The following is a 26,712-nucleotide window of genomic DNA, read 5'->3' on the forward strand; positions in this document are numbered from 1 at the left end:
TTCTACTTTCTCCCTACGGCTTCTCTCGTCCAAGAACACTTAGAGCATCTTGATTCCAGAGCAATACGCATTCGCCGCGGGCGCGGATAACTAACTCTATCAGCATATATGGAAGGGGGGGGGTTCGAGGCGGAGGCTCAGATACGGGATGAGAGATCGTGTAAAGGAATCGGGGACGAAGAAGAGGAGTAAAAGACGGTGTTATCTGAGATTTCCATCGTGTACGCCAGTGGCACCTGGGCAGTGTAGATGGCTCGGCCGTTGCTTCAGGCGGTTAGTCGGGGAAGGAGGGTGGTGTTTGTATTTGCGGCTTTGACGAAGCTCTGTAGTATTACGTTCTAGCATTTGCACTATGATTCCCATATTTGCGTTTCCCGGAAGCATCATGACAATGGCAAGTGGAGGAGGTATCGGGGTGATAATGTCGTAGCAACCCCCCGAGGCCCTATTATTAGCACTCATAGCGTTGGAATATACAGGTGCCCGGCGAGCCGTTGCCGGGTCGGCGTTTATGCCGCTTATACCGCTTATGCCACTTTATGTCGTTTTACGCTGCACCTACCTATGATAAGGCTTCGCAGCGCCACATTACATCAGCAGCGCGTCAGCGCTTTTTTTTTTTTATAGCGGGCAGCGGAGGCTCAACTACCTCTACTACGTACCTAGTAACTTGCTTCTGTGCCTGTCTCGCATTTCAACAATTCCATCTATCCTACATCGCCCCCGGATGCGTATCTAGTAGGGTGAATCTCGGGGATGTGACGAGAGGCAAAAGAGGCCACCACCGAAATATCAGCATGCGGTTCAATGCCGCTGGGAGGATCCGCCGAGCAGGAGAAGGACGCCATGGCGTCGCACCGCGGCCCCGGGCCTGAGCAGCGCGGCACGAAGCGGAAGCGTACCGGAGAGGAGCCGGAGCCGACCGCCTTCGGCGACGACAACGACCAGCACGACGCGTCTGCGGCCGAGGCAGACTGCCGCTGCGCAAAGGCACCCGCGCGCAGCTCCGGATCCCCGGCCTCGGACGTCGGGATCACCTCGAGCCCCCCTCCACGTGTCGCGCCCGCGGCGAAGGACGACGAATATTGGCGGACGCTGTACTCGGGCGAGCTGGACTTCCGGGCCCTGGGGCAGCGGGACCCGGCGTTCCAGGCGGTGCTGAAAGAGAGCAGCAGCGGCGGCGGCGTGCACCTCGACTTCGGGGACCCGGCGGCGCTCGTGCAGCTCACGACGACGCTGCTGCGCGTGGACTTCGGGCTGCGCGTGGAGCTGCCGGCGGACCGGCTGTGCCCGGCGGTGCCGAACCGGCACAGCTACATCGTGTGGCTCAAGGACCTGCTGGACTCGACGGCGTCGCCGTGGTATCCGGACGCGCCGCCGGCGGAGAAGAAGGTCGTCGGCCTCGACGTCGGCACCGGCGCCAGCCTCATCTACCCGCTGCTCGGCTGCGCGCAGCGCCCGGACTGGTCCTTCGTCGCGACCGACGTCGACGCGGCGTCGCTGCGCAGCGCGCGCCGGAACCTCGACCTCAACCCGGCGCTGCGGCCGCGCATCCGCATCGTCGACCGCGGGACTCCCCCCGCCGCCGCCGCCGCCGCCCGCCCCCTCGTCCCGCTCGACGAGCTCGGCCTCGACGCCCTCGACTTCGTCATGACGAACCCGCCGTTCTACGCGTCGGCCGCCGAGCTCGCCGCGCTCGCCGCGCGCAAGGACCGCCCGCCCAGCGGCGCGTGCACCGGCGCGCCCGTCGAGATGGTGTACCCCGGCCCCGGCCCCGGCCCCGGCGGCATCGACGATCTGGCGGCCGCCGGAGGCGAGGTCGACTTCGTCGGCCGCCTGCTCGACGAGTCGCTCGCGCTGCGCGGCCGCGTGCGCTGGTACACGGCGATGCTGGGGCGCCTGTCGAGCGTCGAGGCGCTGGTGGCGGCGCTGCGGCGCCGCGGCGTCGCTAACTACGCGCTCGCGACGTTCTCGCCCGGCGCGCGCACGCGCCGCTGGGCGCTCGCCTGGAGCTTCGGCGCCGCGCGGCCCTGCGCCCGCGCCGCCCGCGCCGCCGCCGGCCTCCTGCCCCCCGGCAAGCGCGCGCTGCTGCCGCCGCCGCCGGAAGCGACCCTCGCGACGCGGCCGGGGGGCGCGGGCGCCCGGGCGCGCCTCGCGCGCCGCCTGCGCGCCGCCCTCGCGCCGCTCCGCCTCGCCGCCTGGACCTGGGACGCGCGCCGCGCCCGCGGCGTCGGCTACGCGGCGGCCAACGTGTGGGGGCGCGCGCACCGCCGGCGCAGGGAGAGGGCGGGCGGTGCCGTCCGCGGCAATAGCAACGACAACGACGACGACGACGTCGCGCCTCCCCGCGCGCCCGAGCACCCGTCCGAGTGCGCGCTCGGCTTCTCGGTCGCGGTGGCGCGCGGCGCGGGCGGCGAGGAGGTGGCGGCGGCGGTGGCGCGCTGGGTGCAGGGCTACGACCACGCGCTGTTCGAGAGCTTCGCGGAGTACGTGCGCCGGGCGCTGGCGGCGGGCGAGGGGGAGGGTGGTGGCGAGGGCGGACAAGTCGACGAGGGGACGGAGGGGTCGTGTGCGTGACGGGCGGGGGTAATGAAGCAAGGGAGGGATGTGGACGGGACGGGACGGGACGGGACGAGGCGGGTATGCGTGCGTGTATGCATTAGTACCTACGATATGGGATATGATGTTCTATCAGCACTTGGGCTCGGGGCTGGTTTTGGCGCTCAGGGGTAGGCTGCGCGGTAGCGAGGAAGGACCGAGGCGCCGGGGGCGGTTGTAAGACAGTAAAATACGGATGGATGAAATCGCTATCTTTGGCCAAACTTAGACAGATGACACGCCTACATGAAACTTATCCCCTTCTCGTTTATAGTCTCCTAACCTTAGGTATATCACGGCATCTCGCCCCTCCCCTTCGAAGCCCTGCCTCACACCGCTTGACCAACCCTAGACGCAGCCACACTCCAGCCCCCTCAACCCCCCCCCTCACGCCTCGATGCGGACGAAAAAGTCGGTCTCGCCCTCGGCAGGCGCGACGGCGGCGCGGCGCGCGAGGTCGTCGTCGACGGCGAGCCGCAGCTTCTCGGGGGTGGCGGGGGCGTCGAGGACGAGGGCGACGCCGCCGCCGCGGTGGTGGTGGTGGTGGGCGGCGCGGGCGGCGCGCACCGCCTCGCGCAGCGCGAAGAACACGGTCGCGCCCAGGAACAGCGGCGGCTCGCCGATGCCCTTGCTGCTCTGCACCGAGCGCAGGTGCTTCCAGGTCAGGGCGTGGCCGCGCGCGTCGTGGGTCAGCATCGACACGTTGAAGGTCTGCGGGATATCGGAGAAGCCTAGGTTTTATTTTATTTCATGAGCAACCGGGGGAGGGTGAGTAGGAAAACGAGGAAAAAGGGAGAGGCGGAGGGCGCACCAGGGATTTTGTACGTGCCCGGTCCGCGGGTGAAGAGCTCGCCCTGCTGCGTCCAGAGCGACTCCTCCATCGTGAAGAGGCCCTGGCCCTGCACAAAGGCCCCTTCGATCTGGCCGTAGTCTATGGACGGGTTGATGGAGCGTCCGACGTCCTAGGGGACATACAGGTCGGTGCGTTAGATTCTCGAGCAGCTCGGCGGATGCGCTAGGGTGGAGGGGGCTTACCATCATGATGTCCGTTCGCAGCACAGTCGAGTCCCCCGTGAGCACGTCCAGCTCCACCTCCGTGATGGCCACGCCCTGCGTGAAATAGTAGTACATCGGTAGCGGATCAGTGTAGTTGCCCCACTTGTAGCCTGTCGGGTGGGTGATTAGATATTTGTGCCTATACCTGTATCTGTGTGTATGTGCTCAGGGGGAGGCAAAGGGAACGAACCTATGCGAGGCATCTTCCAGAAGCCGTTGGCGGCGAGGTTGACGCGGTCGCGGTACGCGGCGCGGGCGAGGGTTGACATCGGGGCGTCGGGCCCGTAGCGCTCGCGGTAGGGTGCGAGGCGCTCTGCGAGCTGGCGACAGGCATCCTTGACGGCCATGCCGTTGAGGTCGCTGCCAGACGATGCCGCCGTCGGGGACGGGTTCGCCACTTGGTCTGTCTGCGAGTCCTTGTTGAAGATCTGGTCCACGTCCACCCCTAGCTCCTCCGCCGCCACCTGGCACATCTTCGTATATAGCCCCTGACCCATCTCCGTCCCGCCGTGGTGTAGTAGGATGCTGCCGTCTAAGGGTCGATAGGGTTAGCAACGTCTCTAGCCCCCCCCCCCCCCCGTTGGGCTGCCAAAACAAAATTCACACCTACCTTCGTAGATCCTAACGTATGCACCGGCCTGGTTTAGATGTAAAGCGGTAGCGAAGCTGTCACGGGGGTTAGCTTCGTGCGTACGTAGTAGCCGTCTGTAGTCCTTACGACGCGACTCACCTTAACCCAAACTTGGTCGGGACCATGCAGATGCCACGCTTCCGGAAGCTGTTCTTCTCGTTGAAGGCCTCAACTGCCTTCTTCCTAGCCTCGTAGTCGGCGCTGGCGCTCAGCTGTTCCAGCATAGTCGGGATGTGGAAGTCGACGTCGATGGGCTGTAGGAAGGGCGTCAGGTCACCCTCCCGGTACAAGTTCCGCCGCCGCAGCTCGTCGACATCGATCGTGAGGGCCTCGGCGATGGCGCACATGTACGATTCGGCGAAGTACATGGCCTGTGGCCCGCCGAAGCCGCGAAAGGCCGTGTTCGTCACCGTGTTCGTCTTGCAGACCCAGCCGCGGATCCAGGCGTGCGGGATGTTGTAGCAGTTGTCGAGGTGCGTGCACGCCCGGTCCATGACGGCGCCCGACATGTCGATCGAGTACCCAGCGTTATTGTATACGTCCGCGTCGAGACACTGGATGACGCCCAGCTCGTTGGTGCCGACCTTCCACCGGCACTGCATCGGGTGTCTCTGTCCGCTTGTCGCCATATCCTCGTCGCGGGTCAGCATCATCCGCATGGGCCGGCGCTCCTTCCTGGCGGCGATGGCGACGAGGCACGCTATCGGCGTGCTTCTGGACTCCTTGCCGCCGTACGCGCCGCCGAGACGGCGGACTCTCATATTCACGCGGCTCATGGGCACGTCGAGCACCTGGGCGACGAATATCTGGTTCTCCATTAGGTTCTGAGAGGATGAGTACACCTCCATAGACCCGTCCTCGACGTGCGGGATAGCGAGCGCCGCATTCGTTTCCAAGTAGAAGTGCTCTTGGCCGCCGAGTTTCGTCGTTCCCTCGAAGACGTGCGCGCACTTGGCGAAGGCGTCGTCCAGGGGCCCTTCGACGGCGGCTCCCTTCTTCAGCTGCTTCCCGTGGTCGAAGAAGCTCTGCGCCTTGATGGCCTGGTCGATGGTGAGGATGGCCGGCAGCGTCTCATAAGTCACGCGGACCTTGGCCGCTGCGGCGCGAGCTTGCAGGGCCGTCTCCGCGTAGACTACGCCGATTATCTGGCCGTGCGAGTGCACCTTGTCGGTAGCAAACAGCGGTTCGTCTACGCGGACCGGACCCCAGATATTCCACGCCTCGGGAATGCTGCCTTTGTCGAGGTGACCGACGACACCTGGCATCTCGAGCGCGGCGCTCCAGTCGACCTTGAGGATCTTCGCATGTGCGTGAGCCGACAGGACGGGCGCGCATTGCAGCTCGTTCTTCTGTAGCGGCATATCGTCGACGTATTCTGCCTCGCCTGTGCAGTGCTTCAAAGCCGAGAGATGGGGGATCTCCTTGCCCACGACCTTGGTGCCCGAAGCCTCGATAGTACCGCGGGTCCCGGTGGAAATCCCTCGGTGAATCTCGAGCGCCGGTGCTTGGTCGACTTCGGCGAGGCCCAGGTCTAGGATGCTCTCGTGCCAGAAGCGGAAGAATATAGACAATGTCAAGGCTGGCGAACATGTCAGTAGGCCGAGGCTTTCGAACGATACGGGAGGGGAGGGGGGTTCACTTTTCCTGTACTGGGCCATTCCTCCGGGGACGCCGAACGGAAGATTAAAGTCCTCTAGAAGAGCAGATATGACATCTTCCCGTGTAGCACTATCAGCCCATTGCTTTCCTAGTACTACCTGCTGCGCCTTGGTTGCGACTGTGGTTGTCGGTGCCATGCCGCCGAAGGCAAACGTTGCATGCTGGACGGCGCCAGTTGGGTCGACGCGTATTCGGAAGCTAGCGGTTACAATAGCAATATCGTCGTCTTTCCTCTTAGACTGCTTGTAGGCTTTCGTTATCTCCAATACCCCCGGAGGAGGCAGTGGTATCTTGATATGTGTGATCACCCCGTTTTTGGGTAGTCGAGTGGTTCGATACTCGACGAAGAACGTCGAGAGCGGTATCTCATGCGAGCCCTGGCCCCAGACTTTTACGGTGACTGTAGCTCCAGCTGCTAGGAGTAAGGGGGCAGAATCCGAGATAGGGCTGGCAGTCGCCAAGTTTCCGGCCAGACTGGCGACATTCCGGATCTGTCGACCTGCGAAATATCTGAGTTGCTTCCTGAGCGCCTCGAGAGCGCTCGCTCTCGCACCCAGCTTTTGGAACACCGTGGCACAGAGTTCCTCTACTTTCGTTAGCGGCATATTGCCCGGGATGGATATTTCTGATAGGGCATAGGGGTCTTTGAGTGCATTCAGCTCTTCGATATCGGAAACGAAGATACAAACCCGGTATTCGGCTTTCTTGAAACGGACCTCGATCTGCCGTGGTGTGAGCGATCTTGGCAACGATATTGCTGTTCGGTTGCTATCGTGGTCATACCTGTGTTTCGCTAGCACCTCCAACAATTTTGGCAGCAGGCCAAGCAGCCTTGAGTTCGAGTAGTTGTTCGAGTGTCGTAGGCTTAAACCATATTTTCCGTTCATTTCCGTAACATATGGGCAGCCTTTCGTGTTTCCAGAGCGCCGGAGGGAATATGAGCTCTGTCGTAGGGTCGTAGGGTGTGAACGAGCTTGATGCGGTCTTGCTGGCGCGTGAGTCTGCGGAAGTGGTCCTGGTAGTAGTGGATTCTCTCCTGTAGGGACTACCGCTGGCTGGCGAGTCTCGGCAGCATCCGCCGGGACGCCCGCAGGAACCGCCACTCGATGAGCCGCACCCACTTCCGGTGGGCGAGGCCTGCACCAGGTTATCGGCGATGGGATCCGCCTCGCGGGAAGTCGAGCCCGGCTCCTCAACTAATTCGCCTTTCAGGTCTTCTACTATAAACGTCCTGGCTGCCTCGAGAATGGGTTTGTAACCAGTCTGAAGAAGATAAGCGCTTGTCATCCTCCGTGAGTGCTAGACACATGACCGAATACGTACGCATCTGCAGAGGTTGCCGTCCAAGTGCCCTTGCAGTTCGACGTCGGAGGCCGAAAGCCGGAACTTCCCATCCCGGTAGGAGTTCCTGACCAGCGCGTACAAGCTCATGACGATCCCCGGCGTGCAGAATCCGCACTGCGAGCCACTGCGAACGATGGCGGACGTTAGAGCGGAGAGAAGACCAGCCGCAGAGACAGCTAACTGGTTTCTTTGCTTACTGCATCTTCGCTATCCTCTCCTGCAGAGGATGGGGGTGGTCGACAGTGCCCAGACCCTCGGTGGTAATTAGACTCTTTCCATCCACGCCAGCAAGCGGGTAGAGGCAGGCGTTCACGGCTACGTGTCGCAATCGCCGGCCGCTCTCGGCGGTCTGCAACACCACGGTGCAGGCGCCGCACCCGCCTTCGCCGCACCCAAGCTTGGTCCCTTTGAGGCCGTCTTGGGCGCGGATCCAGTCGAGGAGAACCCAATCGGGGTCCGGATTCTGGACGATGACGCAGCGCCCGTTGACGTAGAAGCGCAGCTCCGAAGTCTTATACGTCGACCGGATGAGAGGGGTGAGGGCGTCCGCAGCAGATGGCGCCAGGACGGGCGGCGGATCGGGGGCCAGGCTGGGGACGGGAAGCTTCGGGAGCACATCGGCCGCCGCCATGTTGTTGAGGGGGAAGCTCGGTGAGCCAGGTCGACCTGTCGGGTCGGTAGCTACTCGGCAGCCCGTCGAAGCACCCTTCACGTAGGGAAACTGGAGGATATAATGGGAGATATCCTGATAGGAGGCGTCGGGCGAGAGGGCGCAGCAGCAGTAGGGCAGGAATAAATGTCGGACGGCATCTTGGGCGGTGATGTAAGCGGACGGGAGTATATACCTAAGGTAGTGATATCGAGATGCCACAGACGGAGAAGGGTGCTAAGAGTAAGCACGTAAACGGGTATGCTGATATCAGGTTGTTAAGCAGTAGTATACTAATTCCAACCTCATACCTACTATGAGTAGTACGCGGTGGTGTAGATCGTAGGTACCTATAGATTGCCCGTGTACGCTCCCCCACTTCTCGTAGCTAGACACATACGCCAGGTAATCGTGGCTGCATCTGTATCCCTCAAATATGTCCTGATGGAGGGAGCTGTGCTGGTTTTATTGTCAGCTACGTGGCTGTAGGTAAGCCTCGGCAAACCCCGAGTTCGAGACGAGAATATTCTTGTACTCTTGCCTCTTGCGATCCTGGGCCGATCTGCCTCTGTCCTCTCTCTCTCTCTCTCTCCTCGGCCACGGTGGGCAGACCTGGTACGCGGCGGACACGGCCAGGTACGAGAGGGTGCCGTACCAGAGAGGTACCTATCTCTGGTCGGGTAGCAGCATATCGCGACGGCCTGCCTCCTCTTTACACATGGCTATTAGTTTGGCCGGCCGTGGGTACCTTAGGTAAAGCTAGGTAGGACTGGGACGCGGGCGGGGCGAGAGATAGGACGAGGTACCTACCTGAACACCCATTGTAAGCTTAGGTACCTGAACCACCCGTACGGCCGCTATAGAGACCTGAGTGGTGTGCCTACTTACCTCCTAGGTACTTAGAGAGGTACCTAGCTACCTAAAATGAGTATATCGTAGGGTTGCCGGTATAAGCCGCCGTCATTGGCCGCCCGGGAGTCAGTCGACTTCCCCTGTGCATACCCGCGCCTATCCGCCCCCTGCCGTCGTCGACATCGCGGCCATTACGCCGACCCCTCTATTGCAACCCCGCCACCCCACCACCGCCCAACTACCTGAGCAAGCGAATGCGGAAAGTGGGGGTGGGGCTCGCTGTCTGCGGCGTCGCCGAGGTCCCTGCATGCGAGGGTAGCATGTATCTCTACACCCAGATTTGCACGTACAGGTACTTCGTGTAAGTGCTGTGCATAAGTGGGCGGGCCACAGCTTTGTATCGACACAAAGACGGATCGCCGGACGGGACAGCGCCGAGCGTTATCCCACTCCCACTCATCATGTGGCAAGCTGGTGGCTGGCGCGTACCGGTACGCCGATCGCCCGCTCTGCCGGGCCCCTCATGCGAGCACGGCCGAGCACGGCGTCGCGCTGCTTCGGTATAGCAGCAGCAGACACCGCTCTCTTGCTATATTTTCCCGTCGAGGAACTCTCATCCGCAACTCCTCCTCGTCGGCGAGTCCTGGATTCCCCCCCCCACCATCCGCCCTCACTACCCCCTAAACGAGAGTCACCATGGCTGCTACTACTCCTACCACCCCGGCCATCGCCCCCCTGAAGGGCACCAAGCTGTTCGCGCCCCTGAAGCTGGGCCTCTGCGAGCTGCAACACCGCATCGTCCAGGTGAGCCCCTCCCGGCTGGATCGTGAAGAAGACACATACTCCCCCCCCCCCCGCTGACAAGAAACACAGGCGCCGTGCACCCGCATGCGAGGCGTCAAGGAGAGCGACGGCGTCAACGTGCCGGGCGACCTGATGGTGCAGTACTACGGCCAGCGGGCGACGCGGGGCGGGCTGCAGATCGTCGAGGCGGCCGACATCGCGCGCTACACGTCGGGGTACCCGGGCGTGTGCGGCGTCTTCGCGGCCTCGCAGGTCGCCGGGTGGAAGCGGGTCGCCGACGCGGTGCACGCCCGGGGCGGGTTCGCCTTCCTGCAGATCTGGCACGCCGGCCGCGCCTCGCCGCCGTCCTTCCGCGCCGGCGCCGCGCCCCCCAGCGCCGGCGGCCGCCCGATGGACGGCGCCTGGCCCGACGGCAGCGCCTGCGCCGAGTGCCCCCCGACGCCCATGGCGCGGGACGAGATCGCCGCCACGGTCCGCGCCTTCGCCGAGGCCGCCGCGCGCGCCGTCGACGCGGGCTTCGACGGCGTCGAACTCCACGGTACGTGTGTGCTGTGAGCCGCACGCAGTCTCTCCGGAGACGACGGAGGCGCGGTCGAAGGAGCTAAAAAATCCGTGTTAATTTGTTGCCTTGGTTCCTCGTAGGTGCGAACGGTTATCTGCTGGATCAATTCCTCCACGACAACATCAACGATCGGACGGACGAGTACGGCGGGTCGGTCGAGAACCGGTGCAGATTCCCCCTCGAGGTTGTCAAGGCCGTCTGCGACGCGATCGGCCCCGAGAAGGCCGGCGTCCGGCTCAGCCCCTGGAACTACTTCCAGTCGACGATGGACAGCGATAGGCTGGGGACCTGGTCGTATCTGTGCGAGCAGCTGGTGGCTTTGCCGGCTAGCCAGCGGCCAGTCTACGTTCACATGTACGTGGGACCCGCGGGGCGACACGAAGGCGACAAGCACCCGGGTTTAAGCCGGAGTTGGCCGCTGACCTATCTATCTCTTGCAGGATCGAGCCGCGATTCGACGAGGTCCTGGACGAGCAGCAGAAGATCGACTCGCTCGCCGGCGGCGATAAGAAGGTCGCCGTCTCCTTGTCCCCGTTCCGAGAGATCCTGCAGAAGGGGGGGATCCTGTTCGTAAGCGCGGGGTGCTTCGACCGCGACAACTCAGTGTCCAAGCTGGAATCCGGCGCGACGGACCTGGTCGCCTACGGGAGGTGGTTCATCGCGAACCCGGACTTGCCCAAGAAGCTGGCGGACGGCATCCCCTTTACGAAGTACGACCGCTCCACCTTTTATTTCACAGAGCCCCCGGAAAAGGGGTACGCAGACTACCCTATCTACGCGGCAGAAGTAGCATGAACAGGGTTTTTCTCGATCCTTTTCATCAGTTTCTTACTCTATAGAAGAGAAGCCATCCTGTACCTTGGGTATCCGATTAGCTACCTCGGGTAGTGCTTCTTCACTAGCTCACGTAGCCCTCGCAACATAAACGCATGTGCAAATCAAGTTCGATCTATGTCTCCAGGGTGCCCCATGCTCTCTTCCCTATGTGATGAGACGAAAAGTTGTCAGACTCGCAATGACAATGTTGTAGAGTTGTAGCGCCTCTGCATGGAAGAATATCGCGGACCGCAACCCATCCCCAACGCTACCCCCCCTCCTCTCCCCGCTTAGAGGAAATAGGAAACAAAATGCGAGACAAAAAACTAGAGAGCTAGAGTGGCTTTGCCGATCGACACTGCAACCGGTGAACTGGACATAAAACAGGAAAAAGGAAATAGTAGGTAGGTACACAAGAAGTCTAGATGTTTAGTGCCTACGTAGGTAGGCAGACAGGCATTTCCTCGGGGCACCCTCTTCCTCCTCCGCCCCCTCCCCCGCGCCCTCCAACCTCAGCTTTAAACTCGGCCTCGCCTTCGCCTCGGCCTCATCCTGGACGCGTGCCCAGCTAGCCTCGACTTCGCGCTCGAGGTCGTAGGCGAGCAGCCAGCCGCCGACGCCGTAGTAGCGCCAGGGGAGGGGGTCGTCGTCGCCGCCGCCGTCGCCGTCGCCGTCGCCGGGGTCCGGGCGGGGGCGGGCGACGTGCCCCGGGTCGCGCAGCAGCGCCTCGTCGACGTCGGCGAACATGCGCAGCCGCCGGTCGCGCTCGCGCTGCTCCGCCCCGTCGTGCACGTGGTACAGGTGCTGCTGGCGGTTCCCGCGCTCGACCACGCGCTCCGTCCGCGCCTTGCGGCACCCCTCGTACGCCCGCAGCGCCTGCTGCTTCTCCGCCCGCCCGCGCCCCCGGACCTTCGCCAGGCACAGCCCCAGCGCCGCCGCGTCCTCCAGCGCCATCCCGCACCCGCCTTGCCGGTGGCGCGGTTAGCCGGTGCGGCTTGGAGTGGGGGAGAGGAGAGAGGGGAGAGAGAGAGAGGGAGGGGGGGGGGGGGGGAGACGACTTACTAGCGAGATACGGCAGCGTCGCGTGGACGGCGTCCCCGAGCAGGGTAAAGGCGCCCGACTCGTGGCTCCACCTCTCGAGCGTGGGCCGGATGCACAGCTTCCACTTCTGGACGGCGCGGCAGAGGGCGAGCACCTTGGCGATGCGCGGGTCCCAGGCGGCGAAGCGGGCGCGCATCTCGGCGACGTCGCCGGCGGCGGTCATGGCCGCGGCGGGAAGGTCGTCGGGCACGAGCAGCACCATGTTGAACAGCTCGCCGCCGCGCAGCACGTAGTTGACCGCGTGCGCGTCCGGCCCGATCCAGTAGTTCACCTGCGGGTCCTCGACGAGGCGCCGCAGCTCCGCGTCCGCGCGCATCTCCCCCGCCGGGATCAGCAGCCGGTACGCCAGGTCCCCCGTCGGCTGCGGCGGGTCCGCCCGCCCCAGCAGCACCTCCCGCAGCCGCGACGAGATCCCGTCCGCCCCGACCACCAGGTCCGCCGCCAGCGCCCGCCCGTCCGCCAGCGCCGCCGTCGCCGTCAGCCCGTCCGCCGCGCACTCGACCGTCGTCACCCGAGCGTTGACGTGGATCTCGGCTCCGAGCTCGACCGCCCGGTCGAGCAGGCACCGGTGCAGGTTCGCCCGGTGGAAGTCCCAGAACGGGGTCCCGAGCGCGTCCGCGTACGCGTGCAGGTCCATCCGCGACAGCAGGTTCCCCTTCCACCCGAACATGTTGGTGTACCGGGGCATCGTCGCGTGCTTGGCGACCGCCTCCTCGAGACCCCACGAGATCAGCACCCGGGACGAGTTGGGCAGCACTTGGATGCCGGCCCCTATCTCGCCAATCTCGGCTGCTGCTTCGAGCACAGTTACATCGTGACCTGCCAGGAGAATGGAGATGGCCGCTCCCAAGCCTCCGAGCCCGGCACCCACTATTATGACCTGTGACGACGCTTAACACCACGACCACCACGGGGACGCCGTGTCTTTACGACAAGCAGAGCGCTCTCGGCTTACATTTAACTTGCTGGAAGCGTCCCTCTCTATCTTCTCCCAGACCTTAGGAGGCGACCCGGGCGGCATCTGGGGAACCGGAAAAAAAACAAAGTCTACTACCGGTGAGGGTCACGATATAAAGGAGTAGCCGTGGCCGGATGGGGTGAGAGTAGGGGTGCTAGCGGATGCGCGATTCAGGTACGCGGGCCTATGGGTGCATAGCCAAGTAGTATGATGGTAAAATGAGAGGATGGTATATATCTATACATCTGAATCTATAAAATGAATAGAGCAAGAGAGAGGCAGCGAAAACGTAGTCCCCCCTCCTGTGACACTAGCAATTGATCGAACCCCTTCGTTCTCGTCCCAGGATGTCCCGCCTATCGGTGAGAGCGTGTAATACTTAACGACAGCCGCCCGGGATGGCCGGTGTGATACCAGCATGGCTGCTCCGGTAATATAGCCGGTCCCCTCTCTCGCGTTGCAGTTACCGAGCTTCACCATCGTCGTAGGACCCTGCCTCGACGGGGGCTGGCTTGCATGCGTTAGCACTCGCTGGCCCGCTTCGACTATCGCCGATCTGTCTCTGGCTGAGGCGCCTCGTCGGCGATAGACGCGAGACTTGCCAGCCAGCCTGCCTACCTCTTACAAATCGTACCACCGCCAGCCGGGCCTGCTCGGTGGATACAGAGAGTACAGGGCGCTCCGCGGCAGAGCGCCGGCTTATCTCCAACCACTGACTGGGAAGGGATTGCAACCTCGTTCGTCCTCCTCCCTCCCCCACTCTTGACGAGCGTTGCAGCTGAGGCGCCATTCCGAGCGGATTTGTAAACGCAGTAGGCGTATGCAAATATAAGCAAGTGGCTTGTGTCCATCCACCCTAGACTTGCATACTTGCAGAAGCATCGCCCCCCCCCTCCCCCCCTCCCTCTCCCACTCCCCACTCCCCCCGGACAGACGAAGGTAAGTCAGGTATGCTGACCTCCCTTCCAAGAGATAAGAGTGGGGTGCCCAAGCCCGGGGTGTTGAAGAGGTGGGAAGCTATTCAGCTGGCAGCCGGGCTCGCTATGCTAGTTTTATCTCTCGGGCTGCCTCGTTATCCATGCTGCTATTGCTACCATTCCCCTCTCGCACCGGCGGCGGAGCCGACTATGGGTCACGTAGGTACGTAGAGGGCCCCATACGTGCAGGGAATAGGTAGATATGGTAATCAACATTGCCAGTCGCCGGATTGTGCTCCTACGCCGGGTTCGCATCGCCTAAGCGACCCTCGGTGGGAGATATGAGATCGGTAGCAAGCAGCTTTACTCGATTCTACTTGCGTACATGCGCATCCAATAGGGATTATCGTATACATAGCCGGGGCCAGGTACACGTAGTGTATATCCCCTTGCGGCTTGAGGACGAGGCAGAAGAATATGTGGGATGGGGGCACCAGCACCAGCACCAGCAAGACCAGCTTGGGACACTGTCGGCCGCGTCTACTCAGGCTTCCCTCGCTTCCGTCTTCACACGTCTCTCCCACACACACACACACACACACACAAGCACACACGCACCCTTTCTTTTCCTCTTTCTCCCGGAGAATGGGGGGTTTTATGTATCCATTCCTCGAGTAGCTCCACATTGATCGACAGCCTGAAAAGTGGTGAAAGAAAAGAAATCCCGACTGCCGAACCCGGTACTTGACGGTGTCGGCCAAGATGCAGCGATCCAAACGGAGGAGGTCCCGGGATAGTGACGGCAATGGTGGGAGCAGTAATGGTGGTGGTGGAGGCGGCAACGGTAATAGCAGTAGCAATGGCGGCCAGAGATCCTTCGCCTGCGCGCACGAAGGATGCGGCAAGTCCTTCACGAGATCGGAGCACTTGCATCGTCACCGGAAGAACCACACCGATGGCGACTGGACCTGCCAGCGGTGCCGCGCCCACTTCAAGCGTCCGGACCTTCTCGGTGAGAGACCGTCAATGCTCTTTTGTTCTTGGACGCAACCGGAGTCACGTCCGCCCCTCGCACTCCGGCCTCCGGACTGACACCGCTGCGTAGAGAGACACATGAGCCGCCACCGGAAACGGGACATAGAAGCCGGCGGCGAAGGCATCGGCGTCTTGAACACCCGCAAGCGCATGTGGAAGGACCACAACGGCCGCATCGTCCAGAAGAGACCGGCCGAGACCCCGGCCCCTGACGGCCCCCATCTCGCGGCCGCATACCTGCCGCAGGCAAAAGAACCCATCTCCCCTCCCGACTCCTTGCACACCCCCGTCCACGGCGATCGCGCCCCCGCGCCGCAGCCGGCCTTCACCACCGACGACCCCCACGGCGTCATCGCCGACTACGCGCTGTCGACCGGCCAGTTCGACGCCCAGGGCGCCGGCCCGTACTGGTCCCTCCCCGAAACGTCGCAGGCCGGCGGGGCCGGGATGATGTCCTCGAACCTCGACCTCAACTACGACGAAGTCTTCCAGCCCGACACCTCCAGCTCCTTTAACATGCCCTACACCACTCAGGTGAACTACGACTGGCTATTTAACCTCGACTACGGCACCGCCGCCGCCTCCGACATGCCGCAGGCGGCCCCGTACCTCGCCGCCGCCCCCCCCTTGCCCCGATACCCCTGCGGCGACCTCCCGCCGCCGCTGCCCGCACCGCCGCTGCCCCACGACCCCGGCCAGGGCGACAGCAGCATGGCGGACTGCCCGATGACACCGATGGGCTCGCCTCTCGACTACGCGCGCTCGCTCACGAGCCCGCACCACGCAGCAGCCAGCCCGAGCGCGAGCGTCTCGTCGTTTGGGCAGCCGCAGGCGTCCGCCGCCGGCGCCGTCGCCGAGGAGGCCGTCGAGATGGAGTTCGAGCGGCCGCTGACGACCCTGCGACCGCCACAGCGGCTGCCGGCACTCGACAGCTTCGCCTACGCGCAGCTCCTCGAGACCGTGCAGGCGGCACGGCCGCTCGCCCCCGACGGCGGCTTCGTGGACGTCGCGCACCATCCGCTGCTCGCCCGCGCCGCGCTGCAGATCTACTGCGACCTCTTCTTCACCCGGTTCAACACGGCATACCCCCTCATCCACCTGCCCACCTTCGACCCCGCCCGCAAGGAGCCCCTGCTGCTCATTTCCATCATCCTGCTTGGCGCGAGTTACGCGGACAAGGACGCCCACCAGCTCGCCGTCTGCATCCACGACGTGATTCGCCCGGCTAGTAAGTGCTATCCGTTGTTTTATTTCTCCATTTCGCGATGAGCCCCTCTCTCCAGCCATTCCCCTCCCCTCCCGAGTAAATAGACGCCGATTCTAGCACCGCGTACTGACCCTGGACTCGCGGCGCACATAGTATTCTCGCACGCAAGCTTCAACCCGAAGCCGGACCTGTGGATGCTGCAGACGATTCTGCTCGTTGAGTGCTTCGGCAAGAGCCGCGCGGGCCAGAAGCAGCACGACATGAGCCACCTGTTCCACGGCATGCTCATCAACCTGATCCGCCGCTCCGACTGCCAGTCGGTCCGGCCCGTGCGGCCCGGTGGCAGCAGCGCCGACATCGCGGCCGACGCCACCGCCGCCACCGACGAGCACGCCTGGCGCCGCTGGGTTGAGGCTGAGGAGAAGAAGAGGCTCGCCCTCCTGAGCTTCATGTGGGACACGCAGCACGCCGTGCTGTTCTGCCAGTCGCTCTGCATGTCGGCCTTCGAGCTGCGGCTCCCGCTGCCCTGCAACCAGGCGCTCTGGGAGGCGCCCGGCCCTGCCGAGTGGGCACGGCTCTCGCTCCTTATGCTGCCTGAGCCGTTGTACCTCTCCGCGCTTAAGTCGTACATCACAGCCGACGCGCGCGCGCCCTCGCACCACCACCACCACCACCACCACCACCTCCGCCATCCCTTCCCCCACCTCAACGGCCTCTCCCGCATCCTCCTCTTCCATGGCCTCATGTCCATCTTCTGGGACATGCAGCGCCGCGACCAGACCAGCCTCGGCGTCATCCCGCCGGCTTCGTCTTCGTCCTCTGTACCACCGGCACAGAACGCCGCCGGCGGCCGTTGGCAGGCCCGCCTAGAAGCCGCGTACCGCGCGTGGCGCGCCGACTTCGACGGCTTCTGCGCGCGCCAGGCCGCCCTAGCGACCACGTTCGCGGGCGTCTCCGACCACCCGGTGGCCCGGCGCCGCGACAGCAGCAGCAATACGACGCACTCAGCCTCTACCCCCGGCGGCCCCGGCCCCTCCTCTACCACGGCCGGCGTGGGCGCAGCGGAGGCTACGCGCGCCGAACTCGACGCCTGGCGCGCGGCGCACCTGGCCGTGTATCACGCGGCGCACGTGCTGCTGCGGGCCGACTTCCTCGACATCCAGATTTTCGCCGGGGCGCGGCACATCCTGGGGCGGGGGGTGAGGAGTGCCGACTTCGTGCGGTCGGGGCGCGTGGTTAAGCGGTGGGGACGCTGCGGTGCCGCCCCCGATGGCGACGCCGACAGCTCTAGCACCCCCGACGACGACGACGCCGCCGCCGCCGCCTGGCACGCGGCGCTGCTGCTGCGCGCCGCGGCCCCCGCCCTCGCCGACCCCGACGCCACCGGCCTCTTCCACGTGCCCTGGTGCCTGTACCTGGCGACGCTGACCATCTGGGCGTTCCACCACACCTCGCCGCACCCGTATACGCACGGGGCGTCGTCGGCGTCGTCGCGCGGCCCCGGCGGCGCCTCCGCCTTGCCCCGCCCCTACCCCGCCCTCGGTCGCGCGGGCGCGGCCGAAGACGACGACTCCGATAGCGAGCTCGTGTGGGACGCACGCGCGGAGATGCACGCCGTGCTGGACGCCATGGCCGGGTCGCGCGGCGACGCCGCCCACCTGCCCGCGCTGCAGGGCCGCCACCGCACCGGCGCCCTCGTCTGGGTCGTCGCCGAGGCCCTGAGCAAGGTGCGCTGGGGCATTGTGCATGCTGGCGTCGCGGTTCTCAAAGGGCTCGTGCCTTTGCGGCTTATCGGGCACTTTGAGGACGACGAAGACGGCGGCGTCGGCGGGATATGATATGATGTGAGGAGAGATGAGATAGGGGAGGAGAGAGAGGAGGGTACCTAGTCAAGCGCGAGAGGGGACGGATAAAGAAGTGCATATACATGGTACGGGCTTAGAAGGAGACCAGGGGCTAGGATGGTTATGTATCTTGACGACTATAGGAGAAGGAGTAAGGGGGGAAGCAGGAAAAGGCCGGGATCTTGGGTTAGGGAGGGCCATGGTTTTCTGATTTCTGGATGTAGATGATGGTGACTTGTAAAGAAGTAGTAAAATAGAGTCGTTTGACCATGTCGCTGTCGCGGTGCGGTGAAGGTGGCGATAGTCTTTTATTGCTGTTAGAAACTGGCGAACTTGGTCGAGTCGTCATGCCGCGGCAACTGGGAGGCTTATTCCGAGTGTTCCCGCCAGTCACACGGATTGCCCCCTACGTATATACAGATTTCTTCGTTGCCAATCCGTCCGGTATTAAGAGTCGGAAGATTCTCATTCGAGCCAACTAATCGATCTAGGAGAAGGAATATATGGATACCGAAGAAAAAGAGGAATTCATAGAGACATACCCCGTCGAAGAGCCACCGAACGTCGAGTACACCGTACAACCTTGCTGAGACGTGCTAAATAAGACCCTTTCGTGCCCACGCACATATGCTGCCGCTGTTTCTGCCCATGCTGACCCTGTTCCTCGCCGTTTAAAATTATTTATTTCGACTTATCCTCGGGAACCTTGAGGAATCCATCATAGTACGAATTAAGCCAGTCGGCCGCCGTCGTGCCGGCGCTGACGCCGAGAGAATCCCACCTGCTGATCGACCCTACGTAGCCGTCCGGCCGCAGGATCACGACGGCGACCTCGTCCTTCTGCAAGGTCCCCACCCACTTGCTCGTGCAGGTCTGCCTACGCGTATCTAAGTAGGGCACGTTGTCTAGGTAGAAGGTCCACGCACTCCGAGCGAAGAGCGGAGGAAGGTCCTGAATCTCGACCCTAGCCTTGTCCATGGTAGCTATATATGACGGTTAGAGAGACGGAGAGAGTTAATGCATGCTGGCGCATACACGACGGGGGGAGGGAACTTACTAATGAGAGAGAACGTCGTAAGCTCGCTAACGCCGGTATATCTCTCCGAACGCACGTATACATCTTCGCCCGTAAAGACGCGCGGCTTTTCTATATAGCTCGCCGCCGCGGCTTGGCTCAGTTTTCGGAATAGCGAGTCCTGCTTCGTTACTCCGTTGCAGAAAGTCTGGAGGAAGGGCATGCTGTTGTGGATATCGGGCACGAAAAAGTACACCCGGAATTGACCAAGCATGGGGATGTCGAGCTGGACGTCGATGGGATTCGCGTCGATATACCGCGTCACCTTGGCCGGAGGCACCAGGCAGCCCGGCCGCAGCTCGCCTCCGGCACGCTTGGCCGGGTGGTTGAGCACGTTGTGGTCGTACTCGACCCCGACGCCCGAGATGAACCTCACGTTGGTGCGGAAGTTCTCGGCCAGCGCCTTGGCGTCGCCGCCAGCCATCTTGTTGGCGTGCTCGTAGTCGAAGTTGATGAGATCGTGAGCGATCTTCCTCCGCTCGAGCTCGTACGACTCGAGCAGGACCGGCTTCGCCAGACCGCGGGTGCTGAGGTTCAGCTTCCACGCGAGGTTCCAGCTGTCGTGCATGCTCGTATTCATGCCCTGGGCAGCCTTGGGCGAGTGGGTATGGCTCGCGTCGCCGGCGATGAAGGCCTGCAGGTTTGGGTCCGTAAACTTATTCGCTATCCGCTGGCCGATCTGGTAGTTACCGAACCATTCCACGGTGCGCCACTCGACCGAGTACGGCGCCAAGATCTGTCTGGCGCGCTGCATGACAAACTCTTGGCCGAGCTCGCGCAGGTTGCTAGTCTCGGTGTCCGGCTTGATCTCTACGTAGAATCGAGTTGTGCCCCGTTCCCGGGGGACGATGAGGATGGAGCCGTGCACCTCGCTGTAGACGACGGTCTTGGACCAGAGATCCGGGAAGTCCGAGATGAGCTCCCCGTCGAGCACGGCCCATACGGACTCGTGCGATTTTCCCACCGAATAGGTATCCGGTATGCAGTTCCGGACCTTGGACCGGGCACCATCGCCTAGTGGGGTCAGTCAGGGGGGTGACCTTGCCAAAAAAAACAAAAAAAAAAGGCGCAAGAATGGCGTGTTTTTTTTTTCTTACTTACATCCCACGATGTATTTGGTCAGCGCCGTCTCCTTTTCACCCGTCCCGACGGTGGCCATTTCGATCTCTAAAAGATCCGCTTCCCCTTCCTGCTGCCGCTTGAAATTTTGGAACTGGTGACTCCGCTTTACCTCGACGCCCCGCTTCCGGAGGTCCTCTAGGAAAACGCCTTCGACCACGCCCTGGTGAACTAGCAGAATGTAATCATCCAGCAGATCCACAACCAAGGCCGGGTAGTGAATCTCGCGGCCTAGGCGCCTTAACCGGCGATTGGCAGTGGCTTCCCAGAAGCAGATGTCAAAGACCTTCGCGCCCTTCTGCAAGAGACCATCCGCCAGCCTGAGCTGACGCAAGGTCTCTATAGTCTTGGGCTGTAACCCATCAGCACGGCCAGCTTGCGTCTGGTCGGCTCGCTCGTCTATGACCTCGACATTGATGCCGAATCTGGTCAAGAGAACGCTGCATGGTTTTGAACGTAAGCGCGGGTGCCACGAGGTTTTTTGTTGGTTTGCTTATTTACTTCAACATGACAACATTTCTGTTCTCATCGCCACCTCCTCGCCTTCTCTTCTCCCATCCTTCCCGGGATAGCATCGGAAGCGCCAGGAATGAAGGAAAAAAAAAGGGGGGGGAGGGTAGCGGCCTCGATATAATCTACAGCGTACGCGGCCGAATCCTAGCCGACGGCAAGAAAAGCAGATAAGAAATGTGAAAGAAACTCACGCCAACATGAGACCAGCCGGTCCAGCCCCGACGACGAAGACCTCGGAGCTGTGTCGTGATGTATTTGTTTCACGGCGTTTAGCTGGGCTCGGGCCATGTTCCTTATGGTCACCGTTGGCGTCGCCATTCGGTTTCACACCGTTCGTCTCATCCACGAGCATGGCGCCGGTAGTAAATCCGGATCAACTGAGGTCATGCGATGGGGTGGAGGGGGGGGGGGTTACGCGGCAACTTTTTCTTTTCCAAATCCAGCGGAGGAGGCGAGGTAAAATGTAAGTATATATATAACAAATAAGACCAATAAATAATAATAATCAACGGAACGCCGACGAATATGTAGGTAACGCAGGTAAATGTAGATGGGCGAGAGAGCGGAGAGGCTAGTCCAGGTAGGTAGCAGAAAGAATAATAACTGAGTAGTGGGCGGTGCCGGGATGGTGGTTAGTCGGAGGGTTGCAACACCCGATGGATGATGGGATATGATGGGATGGGGATATAAGTGTGTAGATTAGGATAGGATAGGATTAGGAGTAGGGAGGTAGAGCGTATGGATGGCGAGAGAAGAGGGGGGGGGGGGTTAGAAGGAGAGGGAGGGACGGCGGGAGAGAGAGGCGGAAGAGAGGAAGTGTGTGGTGTACGTATGCGTGTGGTGTAGGTTAGCTGTGCGTGGTGCGTGTATGGATGGATGGCAGGTGTGCGTGCGTTCGTGCGTGCGTGCGTGTGTAGTATGATGATGATGGCGAAGAGAGCGAGCCGGCTGGAGAACACACCTGGCTTAGATTGGATTTGGTCGATGGATGGATTGGGCATGGGACGGTATGGGAATGGGATGGGATGGGATATGGGATGGGGGGGAGGGATGGGGAACGGAACTGGAACCTCAAACCCGAGCCGCCTTTCCCTCTCTCTCGCTTTTTTCCCCTGCTGTTTTTCTTCTTATTTTTCTCTATTTCTATTCTTGCTGTCCTTTTCGCTATGCTGCTACGCTCTCTGGCTGGCCCTCTCCCAGCAGCAGCAGCTAGGTTGGCGGTGGTGGTGGGAATGTAGCGGTTGATAGCACCTCGGCAGCGGCTGTCAGGTGGTGGCAGGGAAAATAAAAAGTACCTGGCATAATAAAGTACCTGGCTTAGGGTGCTGCCGGCGAGCGGTGTCGTTCCGTTTCGCGGTAGTTCTTCCTCTCCTCCCTTGCCTCCGTTTCTCCTGTCGGTATTCCTGGCTGGAGAAGGGGACGAAAAAAAAAAAAAAGAAGCAAAAAGGGAAAACGCCCTTCCCCCCCTCCGGCCAGCCCAGCACCACTCCAGCACCACTATAGTAGGCTTTGGGAGCCGACTGGGTTAGCAGAGGCAGAGGAGCCCCCCCCCCTTGATTCGGGTCTGTGCTGATAAGGCCGATAATGGGAGTTGGGACGGTCTGGGGCGGCAGGCCGCACTGTGCTCAGACCATAGTCAGGCGGTTTGGCGCGATTCTCGAACCACTGCGATCTGGGATGGGCGGCTTTGAGGGCGTGCGAGGGCGTGAGATGTGGGCTGGTGTGGATGTAGGTGTGGGTTCTAGACTGTCTGGATTACGATGGATGGCGCTGGAAAACGGAGATCGTCCTGGCCCCTCCCCCATTGCTCTTGCGCCGTCCCTGATTCTCTAGTGGCACACACACCTGCTGCGCGCTGCCTCCAGAGGGTACGGGCCAGCCAGGCAAGAGAGAGGGTATCGACAAGTACCCCCCGACGGCACCCCCCGCCACGGTACCGCCCGCCCAACCCTCCGGCCGCCCGCCCGCGATGTACTCCCGATAAGATAGGCAGGTGCAGATACCTGCCCCCAGGTACTCGCAGCGCTAGCTGTCGTCAACCTCATGTGGCTACGGCCCAAGGGCAGCACTTATCCGCCGTAAAAGTGCACGGTCGGCGGCGTGCCAGGGCCAGTGGCCGTCGCTCGAGCCAAGGCGCCGTGGAAGCTACCTCTCCCACTTTTCACCCCCCCCTTCCTTCACTTGCTGGAACATCACACCACTTTGCAGGCATCATACAGTAATTCCCGTTCCGATAAAGCAGGTGGGTCCCACGTCCCTACCCTACTCTGTACCCGCCGCCGCCCATGTCAGACGCCGACAAATTCGGCATAGCCAGAAAACCGCAGCCAATTCTCCCTGTCCCTTGGCCTCCACGTTACGCCGGTACCGTCGCCCGCGTACCGTCTCTCTCCCTGTCTCCCTCTCTTCTGCCTCCTCCCTCTCTGCCTTTACCCCCCCTCTTGATGCTGAAATAGCACATATCCATACCCCACACGACGTCCCCTCAGGTATTTCCAAGTACACGCCTAACAGGCCCATCATGCCTGTAGCCTCCTATCCCCGAATCTGATCGCCGGCCGCCACGCTTCCACCACGCTGCTTGCTGCCGCTTCCAATGCGATGCCACAATGCCTGACGGCCAATGCCTCCCTGCTCTCCGTGCCTATCTCTCCTCCGTGTTCCCTATCCAGCCTCCCCCCCCCCCCCTCTGCGAGAGAGGGACCTCGCACAGGAACCCCGACCGTCCTGACACTGCGCGATCGCCTTGCTGTGAGGCTCTCCGAGTGTACATATATATACCGAGAACAGCCCTACGGTAAAAATAGGCCGGTCTGGGTCACGTACATTACCGTGGCTTGCTCTCCCCAGCGTCACCCTGCCCCCTAGTACCTAACGTCGTGTATTCGCGTCGGCGGTGATTCGTCCAGCTCAGGTCGACAAGTTGCCAACTCGCTCTTACGATCTACGGGGCCATCCAGCCTTACCTGCACAGTGCGTCTCTTGAGTAACACCTTTTTGGCTCCCTGGCTCCCTGGCTCCCTACCTCTCTACCTGAGGCTATACCTAACCCGCCGGTCCCGCTCCCCTGATCAGTCCAGGTGAAACAAAAGGGGTCCATCTCACGACGATGGAGGTCCAGGATGCATGGCAGGAAAAGGTTCGCTTAAAGCGAGAGACCCGGACGCGGGCACTAGCCACCCTATCAGATGAAGATGTATGTACGTTTGCCGTCGTGGCCTGCGAATGAGCCAGCCGCTTCCGGCGAGGATGCGAGGCCGCGTAGTAGCGACCTCGACAACGTCGCCGTCCCGTAGCCGGTCGCTGAGTGGTTCTGTGGGAACGATAGTTTCGGGGCGTCGACCTATCCGTCGTGGAAGAGGGCGATATCGGGGCCTTGGTGGGATCCATCGCCCGCGGCGAGCTGAGTTCCGAGGCCGTAACGAAGGCATATATTCACAAGTTAGTTGCTTTTGCCTCCTACTTGAGTAGAGCTATGCGGCCCGTGCCCGTTGGCGGTTATACCCGTCGGACCCCAGGCAACACGTCGCTGATTATGGGAGTAGAGCCGTTGCGGCGCACAACCAGGTGAATCCTTCGCATACCTCCACGTAATACGTCTGTTGCCCCGAAGGGGAACGACCCGCCTGACTGATTCTGGGACCACCTCTTTATAGACCAATTGGCAAGCCGAGCTCCGCCCGGGCTTCCTACCTGCCCGATACACGTGCACAGTTGGCTAACCCTTCGCCCAGCTTCACCGAAATCTTCTTCCAGGAGGCCCTCGCGCAGGCTCGTAAGCTAGACCGCTATGTGGCCGAGCACGGGAGGCTGGTTGGTCCGTTGCACGGCGTCCCCGTCACCCTGAAAGACCAATTTAATGTCAAGGGCCACGATACCACGCTAGGATATGTCGGCCGCACCTTCAAGCCTGTCGCCGAGGATGCGGTCCTGGTCGGCATGCTCAAGCAGCTTGGCGCTGTCGTGCTGGCCAAAACAAATCTCCCCCAGAGTATAATGGTGAGAAGCTTGGCTGACTCCGTGATCGTGACTCGTGGTAAGAGGCGTGTCTAATCTCGGATCGGTGTCAGTGGTGCGAGACGGAGAACCCGATCTGGGGTCTTACCACGAACCCGGCGTCCAAGGATTACACCCCAGGAGGTTCGACAGGGGGCGAGGCCGCGCTTCTGAGTCTCCACGGCAGTCTCCTCGGCTGGGGAACGGACATCGGCGGTAGCATCAGAATACCCTCCCACATGATGGGCCTGTACGGCCTGAAGCCTAGCGTGAGTGGGAACCCCACCCACCACCATCATTTGTCGACGGCTGACACACCAATGCTTTCTTTTATGTGCAGAGTGCGCGGCTTCCGTATTACGGGGTTCCCGTATCGACCGAAGGACAGGAGCATGTCCCTTCGTCGATAGGACCGATAGCGCGGACGCTGCCGTCGTTGGTGTTGGTAATGAAGGAGTTGATCAAGATCCGACCGTGGGAACGCGATGCGCGGTGCGCGCCTATACCCTGGAGAGAAGACACCTTTCGGGAGGGAGGGTCCACACCGCTGACTATCGGCTTGCTCCTCGACGATGGCGTAGTTCGCCCGCACCCGCCGATACGGCGAGTGCTCCTTTCGCTAGTCGAGAAGCTCCAAGATGCCGGCCACGATATTATCGAGTGGAACGCTGACCTCCACCCTGAATGCATACAGGTCATGGTGAGATAGCTATACCATGCACTCTTTCCCCCGCAGTTATCGTCGTCCCGCAGCCTAACGCTTTGCCCCCCTAGGATGAATTCTACTCGGCTGACGGCGGGGAGGACATTCGTCGCGACGTCCTAGCCGGCGGAGAACCCTTCATCCCCCACGTAGAGGGGTTGATCAACAGGGGGAAGCCCATCTCCGTGTACGACTACTGGCAGCTAAACAAGCGCAAGATCGAGCTCCAGCAGGCCTACCTCCGAAAGTGGGACGGGATCAGGTCCCCGAGGACGGGCAAGCCAGTCGACGTAGTGCTGATGCCGACCATGCCTCACACGGCCGTGCCGCACCGCTCGTGCCGGTGGGTAGGGTATACCAAGGTATGGAATGTGCTGGACTACCCGGCGCTGGTGATCCCAGCGGGCACGGTGGCTGCTGTCGACAGGGAGGCGCCGTGGGGGGACGACGCGCCGAGGAACGCGCTCGACGAGTGGAACGCAGCGCTGTGGACGCAGAACCGGGAGCGAATGGTCGAGTTGGCGCTACCGGTCGGCGTGCAGGTCGTCGCGCGGAAGCTCGAGGAAGAGAGGCTGCTAGCCGTCGGCACGGTCATCGACGAGGCGCTTCGGGCAGAGCCGTTTGATGGCGAGTGGTTTACGACGACAGTTGTAGCGTAGGTGCAGCCAATAAGGGCGCATTCAGGTGCTAGCGCAGCGCAGGTGGAATGGAGAATTCGATTCCTGCTCGCCTAGATTTTGAGGGTCCGATAATCGCTTGTGCGAGAATCTTGACAGGCGGAGTAAAGTCCGCCCCTACAGATGGGGCGCATGGCTTCGGTGGGTACATGGGTACTTGGATACCCACATCCCGGAAAGTACCCAAGTAGATACGTACCTGCCAGATACACCAGGTGCGGGGTATAAATCACGGACTATAGACGAGAAATCAGCCGACGAGCTACCCCGCCCCCGCCCCCTTATCCGACACCTCAGCAATTCAGGTCGGCAGGTCTCAGCGCACGGGTTTCGCTTCCGACACACACACGTCTCACAAATTGGATAGGGGGAGGGAGAAGACGAGTGCAGCTCGACACACAACGTAGGTGTACACCTACCCTTACTATTACCTACTATTCTGCGCATCTACGCGACGCCAAGTTCCGAGATTCGCGGATCCGCACGACATTCGCACCGCTGTAGAACGTAGGTAAAACATAGATTCTCTGCTGGCCTCTCTCTCTACCTACGCAGACGCAAGCCCCGTCCCCGCGCGCCACGAACAAGAACGGATC

General features: G+C 61.8%; 8 protein-coding genes across 8 annotated transcripts; 4 read left to right on the forward strand and 4 right to left on the reverse strand.

The window, feature by feature from the left end:
• Positions 1 to 846: 846 nt before the first annotated feature.
• GGS23DRAFT_598332 (uncharacterized protein) lies at positions 847 to 2,577 on the forward strand (the record flags this gene model as incomplete). Its single annotated transcript, XM_051518755.1, has 1 exon — positions 847 to 2,577. The coding sequence occupies one exon, from the start codon at positions 847 to 849 to the stop codon at positions 2,575 to 2,577; it is 1,731 nt and encodes a 576-aa protein (XP_051370262.1).
• A 58-nt stretch (positions 2,578 to 2,635) lies between these two features.
• Positions 2,636 to 8,587, reverse strand: GGS23DRAFT_575601 (xanthine dehydrogenase). The gene is made up of 11 exons (XM_051516806.1): positions 8,473 to 8,587; positions 7,486 to 8,396; positions 7,268 to 7,412; positions 6,728 to 7,207; positions 5,925 to 6,666; positions 4,385 to 5,864; positions 4,265 to 4,320; positions 3,845 to 4,186; positions 3,634 to 3,764; positions 3,410 to 3,560; positions 2,636 to 3,329 (listed from the first exon to the last, which is right to left on the reverse strand). Exons 2-11 carry the CDS (start codon positions 7,917 to 7,919, stop codon positions 2,986 to 2,988), a joined length of 4,305 nt encoding a protein of 1,434 aa, XP_051370263.1. The 5' UTR covers positions 7,920 to 8,396; positions 8,473 to 8,587; the 3' UTR covers positions 2,636 to 2,985.
• Positions 8,588 to 9,166: 579 nt separating this feature from the next.
• GGS23DRAFT_575631 (12-oxophytodienoate reductase 1) lies at positions 9,167 to 11,689 on the forward strand. The gene is made up of 4 exons (XM_051516807.1): positions 9,167 to 9,593; positions 9,663 to 10,131; positions 10,236 to 10,509; positions 10,596 to 11,689. The coding sequence occupies exons 1-4, from the start codon at positions 9,486 to 9,488 to the stop codon at positions 10,948 to 10,950; spliced, it is 1,206 nt and encodes a 401-aa protein (XP_051370264.1). The 5' UTR covers positions 9,167 to 9,485; the 3' UTR covers positions 10,951 to 11,689.
• Positions 11,065 to 13,293, reverse strand: GGS23DRAFT_138837 (FAD/NAD(P)-binding domain-containing protein). Its single transcript, XM_051511249.1, has 3 exons — positions 13,028 to 13,293; positions 12,034 to 12,952; positions 11,065 to 11,936 (listed from the first exon to the last, which is right to left on the reverse strand). Exons 1-3 carry the CDS (start codon positions 13,091 to 13,093, stop codon positions 11,401 to 11,403), a joined length of 1,521 nt encoding a protein of 506 aa, XP_051370265.1. The 5' UTR covers positions 13,094 to 13,293; the 3' UTR covers positions 11,065 to 11,400.
• Positions 13,294 to 14,010: 717 nt separating this feature from the next.
• GGS23DRAFT_138884 (uncharacterized protein) lies at positions 14,011 to 14,757 on the reverse strand. Its single transcript, XM_051511250.1, has one exon. It carries the CDS (start codon positions 14,631 to 14,633, stop codon positions 14,217 to 14,219), a length of 417 nt encoding a protein of 138 aa, XP_051370266.1. The 5' UTR covers positions 14,634 to 14,757; the 3' UTR covers positions 14,011 to 14,216.
• Positions 14,710 to 18,027, forward strand: GGS23DRAFT_606138 (fungal-specific transcription factor domain-containing protein; the record flags this gene model as incomplete). The annotated part of the gene is made up of 5 exons (XM_051519867.1): positions 14,710 to 14,732; positions 14,799 to 14,959; positions 15,053 to 16,210; positions 16,343 to 16,980; positions 17,026 to 18,027. 5 exons carry the CDS (start codon positions 14,710 to 14,712, stop codon positions 18,025 to 18,027), a joined length of 2,982 nt encoding a protein of 993 aa, XP_051370267.1.
• Positions 18,028 to 18,714: 687 nt separating this feature from the next.
• GGS23DRAFT_606139 (FAD binding domain-containing protein) lies at positions 18,715 to 21,058 on the reverse strand (the record flags this gene model as incomplete). Its single annotated transcript, XM_051519868.1, has 5 exons — positions 18,715 to 19,016; positions 19,091 to 20,122; positions 20,210 to 20,667; positions 20,932 to 20,972; positions 21,044 to 21,058. The coding sequence occupies 5 exons, from the start codon at positions 21,056 to 21,058 to the stop codon at positions 18,715 to 18,717; spliced, it is 1,848 nt and encodes a 615-aa protein (XP_051370268.1).
• Positions 21,059 to 23,644: 2,586 nt separating this feature from the next.
• On the forward strand, positions 23,645 to 26,175 carry GGS23DRAFT_139115 (amidase). The gene is made up of 7 exons (XM_051511252.1): positions 23,645 to 23,713; positions 23,816 to 23,936; positions 24,069 to 24,181; positions 24,475 to 24,739; positions 24,811 to 25,005; positions 25,077 to 25,436; positions 25,511 to 26,175. Exons 2-7 carry the CDS (start codon positions 23,850 to 23,852, stop codon positions 26,096 to 26,098), a joined length of 1,608 nt encoding a protein of 535 aa, XP_051370269.1. The 5' UTR covers positions 23,645 to 23,713; positions 23,816 to 23,849; the 3' UTR covers positions 26,099 to 26,175.
• The last annotated feature ends 537 nt before the right edge of the window (positions 26,176 to 26,712 follow it).

The sequence above is a fragment of the Durotheca rogersii genome (genome assembly GCF_024521655.1).
Source record: "Durotheca rogersii strain YMJ 92031201 chromosome Unknown GGS23scaffold_17, whole genome shotgun sequence".
Classification (NCBI taxonomy): domain Eukaryota; kingdom Fungi; phylum Ascomycota; class Sordariomycetes; order Xylariales; family Xylariaceae; genus Durotheca; species Durotheca rogersii.